Here is an 8,896-nt window from a genome sequence, read left to right on the forward strand (position 1 = left end):
TTTCATGAACCTTCTTCTTCTCTCTCTTTTTAATGTATTTTCCTGTTTGTATGAGAGTTAACGTTCCTCTTCTTCTTTTTCTTCTTCTTCTGATGATGATGATGATGATGATGATGATGATTCAGGGAGTCAGACACCACATTTTAATTAATGAACATTAATTAGAGTACGACTTCATTACATCCAAAAATCTTCAGCAAATTCCTAGAGAAAGTCCAGAAGAACAGTTCTGAAGACTGGCACAGATTTAGTGTAAAACGTTTATTCTACCACCAGACAAACGTCCTCAGTCTTTCTCCAGCATTTTAAAACCTGACATTTTTCAAAGGAATCACTTTCATAAAATATTCATATTTACAAAATTCCACACATTGTTCAATTAATGTAGGTAACACCTGAGTTATATTTCTAAACTAAAACAAAACTCAAACAACAACTTACTGAGAGCTGGTTTATGAAATGATCAACTACATTATCTTGATCATTAAAGCTATGATGGGTCCTTTGTCATATTCTTTCTGTAGCTTCATACTTAATCAAATTTAAACATCATATCTCATCAACATCTCATGTGCAGTTTATATCTTCACATACACTCACATTAAATGTGCATTTCTTCACAACGATCACCCTCTCCACCTGTAGAGAGAAAGAAACACCAGAGATGAATGAGTGTTTAGAAAGAGCAGCAGGGACTTGAGTCCTGTTCAGAGCAGCAGTGGAGCAGCTGTGGAGCTCAGCCAGCTTCCTTTCAGCTTCATGTTAACGTGTTGGAGTGAACACACACAGACCTGCAGAGACTTTTAGCATCAAGTCTGTTTCCTCTGCAGATTTCACTAAGAAACTGCTGAGAGTCCTGAACGCTTCATTACTGCACCAACACTTTAGTGATGGATTTACTGCTGCTCCATGGAAACAAAGATCAGCTGACTAAGAAACTCATGGTTACTAAATGTAACGCTGCTTCTGGGATGTACAGGCTTCAGTCAGACTTGGATCTTTGATACTAACTGTGTTTAGGACGATACTGATGAAAGCAGCATGGACTGACTGGAACCCTCTACTCACCTCAGAGTCTCCAGTTTATAGTCTGAACTCTCCTGAAGATCAAGAAGCTGCTTCACATATGAATACTGGAGGCTGTTTCCACTCAAGTTTAACTCTCTCAGATGGGAGGGGTTGGACTTCAGAGCTGAGACCAGAGAATCACAGCTGATCTCTGACAAACTGCAGTTCATCAGACTGAATGAAGAAAAAAAGATGGAGATGAAACCGTGGATTTAGTTGTGAAAATATACTGATTTTTATAAACTATATAAAAAGAGAGCTGCACTTGTTTGGGAACGGTTGTATGCTGAATTATAATAAATACCATATCACCATCTAAAGATCAGCTTTGATATTTTTCATTACTATGGCACATCTCAGCAGGAAGTTACAGCTGCGCCTCACGGAGGTTGTTCACTATCATCGTTTCTTATATCTCTTATACTTTAATTTCTACAAGATTATTTTGAGGAATTTCATTGACTTGTGTGTTTATTAAGTATTTTAGCTAAGGTCTGTACTGGTTTAGCTCCATGCTACATTATTTTAAATACAAAGAGTCATGCACAATACTCTGGAGATTAAAGTGCTCCATTTATGTACATTGATATAAGTTTGGGTACACAGTTAGGAAGAACAGAAATGATGGAAAATATAAGGGAGAGCAGATTCTGAGCCAGGTCTTCAGGTCAGGAACACACATCAATCAATGTGTCATCAATGTGCTATTAGAGAACCACCGATCAGGATTAGAAGAGACCATCCAGGTCAATCTGAAATAATCTGAGGTGAGTAGCTGCTTGTTAACAGGCTTTGGTCATGTGAACATCAGGTGGACACAGGCTGAAGATCTATGCGCCCAGATGTCTTTGTTTAATGTGTGTTTTAAATATAGCGTGATGAGGATGACTGAGAACATTCACCGATGTCGGGTCTTAAAGGAATTTAGAGATAAAAGAGGGTTATTGAGTGAGGCATGAGTTAGCTTGTTGTCAAATGTATTGTTTGTATGTATTGCTTCAGTCTCCTAATTTATAAACTAAACATGTCGACCACTATCGACTTTTGGAGAAAAAAAGGTACAACTTATAGAGCACAGCGTGTTAGTCGCGGATTAAAGCTGAGATCTGTAAGATCAGTGAGCTGACCTCAGAGTTTCCAGTCTACAGTCTGGACTCTCCAGAAAACCACACAGATGCTTCACTCCTGGATCCTTCAGATCGTTGACACTCAGGTCCAGATGTTTCAGATGGGAGGGGTTGGACTTCAGAGCTGAGACTAGAGAATCACAGCTGATCTCTGACAAGCCACAGCGCCACAATCTGAATAAAAAGATGTAGATGAAAACCTAATGAGACTTTTTTTCACTTTAAAACATGACTGACTGTCCTTCTGGTATTTTGGATCTTCATCATGTCTTCTACAGATGTCAAATCTTACTGATTAAAGTTTTAATGACGACTTTAAACCGTCTATGGAGTTATGATTACTCTTGTCATTGTAATAATTGCATTACTTAATGTCATTAAGCATCACATTTTACCATTTTATTTATCTATTTTACTGGCAATTATGGAGTAGGTTGAATTCTGATAAGTTGAATCGTAAGTTCTGCTAAAAAAATATGTCAATAAGTTGGCCATAAAATGTTGCCCATGTTGCAAGTTTGACTGTACTTTAAGTTCCATGCCTCAGTAGTTCATAGATCTTACTGAAGAATGCTGGGTCTCAGACATAGTCAAAGAGTCTTTTCCTGCTGTGTATTGACACCCTGGTTGTATCTCTGACATGCTAACCCTCCTCCAGTAGAGCTCTGGTCATAATTCCTGGGGCGAGGCTAAAACCCAGACCAGACTAAGCCTTTGTAGGCAGAGAACCACAGAAGCCGAAGATCTGGGAGTTTGATCTGAGAGCTGATCAGATCTGTGCTTAATCTGTGCACTCAATTTACTTTTCTGCTTTCCTGCTCAGCAGGAAGTTGGAAAGTCTCTTATCTACAGTGCTGAAGAAGATCTCGCTCCACATTATGAGCAAGTCAATGGTCCAAAATTGATCATTATTTTCTGATTTCTGTACACACAGCACTGACTGAGCAATATTCCCTCTCCCCCAGATCTAATTTAAGGCCCTCCAAAGTCATTGGCGTAGCTTCGGGCTGTTCTTATAGAGTAATCCCCTCTGAACTGGTGCAGACCTTGATGCTGCTCTCCACAACATTTCCTCCACGTCACTTAGATACTAGGTAGGTTTTGGTAGTTTTATTAGTGTCTTGCATGGACCCAGTGGTTGATCCCTACAGTCATCACTGTGAGTGCATTTAAGGTGGGTGTTAGAGATGTCCTTGGAGGGTAAGATGGCCAGTCCTCTTTTGCTCAAGGACCTACCTAGTCAACATGAAGGTATTGGCCAAAAATGCCATGACCCTCCTTGCTATCTCGTTCCTTCTCCTTCGTTTGCCCTCTGCTCTCCAAAGGGATAAGAGATGGTGAACATCTAGACCCCAGGGGCTCTTACTTACATGGGGCACAAAGCAGTTGCAGCTGCTTTGCTAGTTGACAAACTGCACTTATAACTTCACCTCCATCCAGTTTTCCATTCACGTCTTTCTCTTCTTTCTCTGACCTGTCTCTCTCTCAGACTTTTATCTGCTCTCATCAGATCTTCATCAGCCTCATTCACATCCTCACACACTCTAGAGCCTCATCAGTCCTGACTTCATCTTCACTGACTGATGGAGCACAACATGAACCTGTGGAGGCTCACATCATCTCCCCGTCAGGACTCCACCTCTGTCCCCTTTATTAAACGAACCCTGCTCAAGTCTTTCACTTCTATTTGGAGCCACAAGGAAAAACTATTGTTCAGACATTTGGAAAAACACGACATAGAGAAAAAGAAGAGACTCCTTCAGATTTACTGAACATTTATCAACTAAAGAACATTTGACAATAATGAGTGAATAAATAAAGAAAACCTCCCACAGCTCCAGTGAACTGACCTCAGAGTCTCCAGTTTACAGTTTGGACTCTCCAGTCCAGCAGACAGATGCTTCACTCCTGAATCCTTCAGTTTATTTCCACTCAGGTCCAGCTCTGTCAGATAGGAAGGGTTGGACTTCAGAGCTGAGGACACAACTTTATAGTATGTCTCCGCGAGTTCACATCCAGTAAGTCTGTGATTAGAAAGTACATAAAATCTGTTGTTAAATCAGATCATTTCCATTCTAGAGACTTAATGAGTAACAGAGTGAGGTGATCATCTGATGAGCATCTGTGATTTGATCCACACAGTCATCTGACATCTGGATGATGACAACATTTCTTCCATTTGAACATTTAGAATGAGTTGAACTCAGTGAACAGTTCCAGTTGGGGAGATGATCTGTCTTTGTTATCTTTGCTTTGTTAGCACCTCCAAACATCTTACATGCACACTATGACTTCCGTAACCTTTGGAAAATGATGCAGATCTTGATTTAAACCACTGGATTTTCTGGATAAAATCTTCAGCTGAACCAGGTGGCATTATGCCTCCATCACACAAAGATAAAAAAAAAATGGTTAAGGATACAAATCAAAAGATTCTTAATCACAACAAAAAAGGTTTCACATACAGTCCCCTCCAAATGTATTGGAACAGCAAGGCAAATTCCCTCTTTTTTATTGTTCACTGAAGACATTTGGGTTTAAGATTAAAAGATGAGACAAGAGTTCAGAACGTCAGCTTTTATTTCCTGGTATTTACATCTTGATGTATCAAACAACTCGGGACGTACCACCATTTGTTTGAACCCACCTATTTTTCAAGTGAGTAAAACTATTGGAACATGTGACTGACAGGTGTTTGTTGTTGACCAGGTGTTGCCTTTAACGTTGATTGATCAAACAGTAAATAGCTGCATGACTAGTCTACTGTTTGGCCTGGGTTGAAACCTATAATGTTGCATTTCTTGAGGATAAACCAACATGAAGACCAGAGAGCTGTCTATGGGAGAAAAGAAGGAAAATCAATCACAGCCATTGGACAAACATTGGGCAAAGCAACACAACAATGTGGAACGTCCTGAATGAGAAAGAAACTACTGGTGAACTGAGCAACAGACGTGGAACAGGTCGGCCAAGGAAAACAACAGTAGCTGATGACAGAAATATAGTGAGAGTTGAAGAAAAACCCTAAAACATCAGTAAGTGACATCACCAACAACCTCCACAGGAATCACAGTCCAGTGTCAGAGGAGACTCAGAACAGAAACATAGAGGCCAAACCAACATATACAAACCACTCATCAGCAGGAAGAATCAGAGGCCAGACTGAAACATGCAAAGAAGAACGGAGATGAGCCACAAACGTTCTGGAACACAATCTTCTGACTGATGAGACCAGATTCATCTCTACCACAGTGATGGAGAAAGAAAGGAACTGCTCATGATCCGAAGCATAAGCTCATCTGTGAAGCCTGGTGGAGGTCATGTCATGGCCTGGGCGTGATGGAACAGGCTCATTAATGTGAACTGATGATGGAACTGATGATGGTAACAGCAGAATGAATTCTGAAGTGTTCAGAAACATTTTGTCAGTTTACGGAGAAATGCATCTAAACTAATGGGGAGAAATTTTATCCTGCAGCAGGACAATGACCCAAAGCAAACTGCCAACAAAACAAAGGACTTCATCAGGGAACAAAGTGGAAGGTTTTAGACTGGACAAGTCAGTCACCTGACCTTAACCCAACTGAGCAGCATTTCACCTCCTCCAGTTCTTGTTTGTTTCGGGGGGTTTCTCCCTCCAGTCTCCTCTTCAGGAGGTGAAATGCTGCTCAGTTGGGCTAAGGTCAGGTGACTGACTTGTCCAGTCTAAAAAAGAGGAGACTGGAGGGAGAAACCCCCCGAAACAAACAAGAACTGGAAGAAGGTGCAGTAAAAGCCTGGAATAGTTCGCACATGAAGAATGCGACAGTTTAGTGTCGATGGGTCGCAGGCTTGAGGCCGTCATTGCTAGGAAGGGTTATACCACCAAATATTAAATGTTAGTTACTTTAAGATTATTTGTTCCATTACTTTTGTTCACCTAAAATGCTGTGGTGTAATACAAACAGTGATATATCCTAAGATGTTTAACACATCAAGATATAAATACCAGGAAATAAAAGATGACCTTCTGAACTCTGGTGTCATACTCATCTTTTGATCTTGAATCCAAATGTCTTCAGTGAACAAAAACAAGGGAATTTGCCTTGTTGCTCCAGTACTTTTGGAGGGGACTGTATGTTCATACTTTCAGACCATTAATGGATCATTAGAAAATCTCCTAACTAGGGATGAAGGCAGGAGTAATGGAATCTGTAGAATTTCTTGATGTTGTCGCACCACACATCCAAACTTACTTGGATGAACAATTGTTTTCAGTTTATGTTTTGGATATATGATGATGCAGATGACCAAGAATCCTTAAAGTCATTAGAATACTATTATTTGTGGATCAGAAACAGGAAATAATGAGTTTCCTCTTCCTATGGGTGACCCTAATCCCTAACCATGGGAGTTTCTGATGAGAACTCACAAATATTTACCCTAATACCCACCAGTCTTTTAGAACTGAAGAAGCTACTTCGATGAAAAACCTTCCAGTTGTTTCAGGTTTGTTCTGTTGATATACTAATAACAATAAATGTGATTAATAACATCAGGACTCACCGAGCCTTTCTGCAGTTCCTCACAGCTGGGATCAGTCTCCGTCGTCCCACATATGATGCGTTGTACTTCATCAGGTCAAATTCATCCAGAACCTCCTCTGACATCTGCAGCATGTAGGCCAGAGCTGAGCAGTGGATCTCAGAGAGTTCCTTCTCTGATCTGTTCTCTGACTTCAGGAACTCTTGGATCTCCTGATGAACTGAGAGGTCGTTCATCTCCATCAGACAGTGGAAGATGTTTATGCTTCTGTCAGGAGATATAAAATAAATGTTCATCTCCTTCAGCTTATTGATGGTTCTCTGGATGATTTCTGGACTGTTCTCTGTCTGACCCAGCAGACCTCCTAAGAGTCTCTGGTTGGACTCCAGAGAGAGGCCATGAAGGAAGCGAACAAACAGGTCCAGGTGACCATTTTTACTGTGCAGGGATTTCTTCATGGCTACATAAAGAAAGTCACTCAGAGGTGCTGTGTCATACTGGAAGTCTTTCTCCAGGAAGTCCTTCAGAACCTCTGTCTTCTTGTTGGTGTAACAGTGGAACATGTAGACTGCAGCCAGAAACTCCTGAACGCTCAGATGAACAAAGCAGTAGACTGATTTCTGGAAGATCACACTCTCTCTTTTGAAGATCTCTGTGCAAACTCCTGAGTACACTGAGGCCTCTGTCACATCCAGACCACAGCGCTCCAGGTCTTCTTGGTAGAACATGATGTTTCCTTCCTCCAGATGTTCAAACGCCAGCCTCCCCAGCTTCAGAAGAACTTCCCTGTCAGCCTCCATCAGCTCCTGTGGACTCGTCTCATGTCCCTCATGGTACTTGTTCTTCTTCCTCCTTGTCTGAACCATCACAAAGTGTGAGTACATGTCAGTCAGGGTCTTGGGCAGCTCTCCTCTCTGCTCTGTAGTCAACATGTGCTCCAGAACTGTAGCAGTGATCCAGCAGAAGACTGGGACTCCACACAGGATGTGGAGGCTCCTGGAGGTCTTGATGTGGGAGATGATTCTGCTGGACAGCTCTTCATCACTGAACCTCCTCCTGAAGTACTCCTCCTTCTGGGCGTCAGTGAAGCCTCGTACTTCTGTTACCCTGTCAACACATGTAGGAGGGATCTGATTGGCTGCTGCAGGTCTGGAAGTGATCCAGACCAGAGCCGAGGGAAGCAGGTTCCCCTTGATGAGGTTTGTCAGCAGCACGTTGACTGATACCTTCTGTGTGACATCAGACACAACCTCACTGTTGTTGAACTTCAATGAAAGTCTGCTTTCATCCAGGCCGTCAAAGATGAACAAAAGTTTCCAGACAGCCAGCTGCTCTGCTGTGACCTTCTGTAATGTTGGATGGAAAACATGGAGCAGCCTGAGAAGACTGTACTGCTCATCTTTGATCAAGTTCAGCTCCCTGAACGAAAGCACAATCACCACACTGACATCTTGGTTTTCCAAACCCTCTGCCCAGTCCAGAGTGAACTTCTGCACTGAGAAGGTTTTTCCAACGCCAGCGACGCCGTAGGTCAGAACCAGTCTGATGTGTCTCTGTTGGTCAGGTGAGGCTTTAAAGATGTCGTGGCACCTGATTGGAGTGTCATGGAGGGCCTTCATCTTGGAAGCTGTCTCCAGCTGCTTCACCTCATGTTGGGTATTAACCTCTTCACTCTGTCCCTCTGTGATGTAGAGCTCTGTGAAGATCCTGTTGAGGAGGGTTCCTCTTCCTCTTACATCAGTTCCTTCAGTCACATATTCACATCTCCTCCTCAGACTGATCTTATGTTCATCTAAAACCTCCTGCAGACCAACATCAGCTGGAAAGAAGAACAAGAGTGAGATAAAAATAAAATAGTTGTCCCTCTTTTAATCCCTTCCACTCAGCAAACCAAGACCAAGAATGTTATGTAATCACCAACAGGTTTTTTTTTTTTTTTTTTTTTTTTTTTTTGAATGTCTCCAAACTTTCATACTTGAAACCTATAGAAACTGCTATCTTGCAAGTGAATTTTAAACAAAAAGTGTTTGTTACTCATTTCAATATTTGAGTTTAGAGGGACGGGCAAAATGGAATGTAACATTACCCACAATTACCCCAGTCTGCTCCATCAGAGACACGTTTTCCACTGATACAATGCATCACATAGCTGGACCTAACCAGTTACACTCAGCCAA

At 41.7% G+C, this 8,896-nt stretch overlaps 1 protein-coding gene across 1 annotated transcript; it reads right to left on the reverse strand.

Annotated features, from left to right (window-relative positions):
- Positions 1-246: 246 nt before the first annotated feature.
- Positions 247-8,029, reverse strand: LOC124998888 (protein NLRC3-like; the record flags this gene model as incomplete). Its single annotated transcript, XM_047573525.1, has 5 exons — positions 247-639; positions 1,069-1,242; positions 2,196-2,369; positions 4,046-4,219; positions 6,741-8,029. Coding segments are annotated over 5 exons (1,824 nt in total), but the record flags the coding sequence as incomplete, so codon positions are not given.
- Positions 8,030-8,896: the final 867 nt, after the last annotated feature.

The sequence above is a fragment of the Mugil cephalus genome, chromosome 21 (genome assembly GCF_022458985.1).
Source record: "Mugil cephalus isolate CIBA_MC_2020 chromosome 21, CIBA_Mcephalus_1.1, whole genome shotgun sequence".
Taxonomy (NCBI): Eukaryota; Metazoa; Chordata; class Actinopteri; order Mugiliformes; family Mugilidae; genus Mugil; species Mugil cephalus.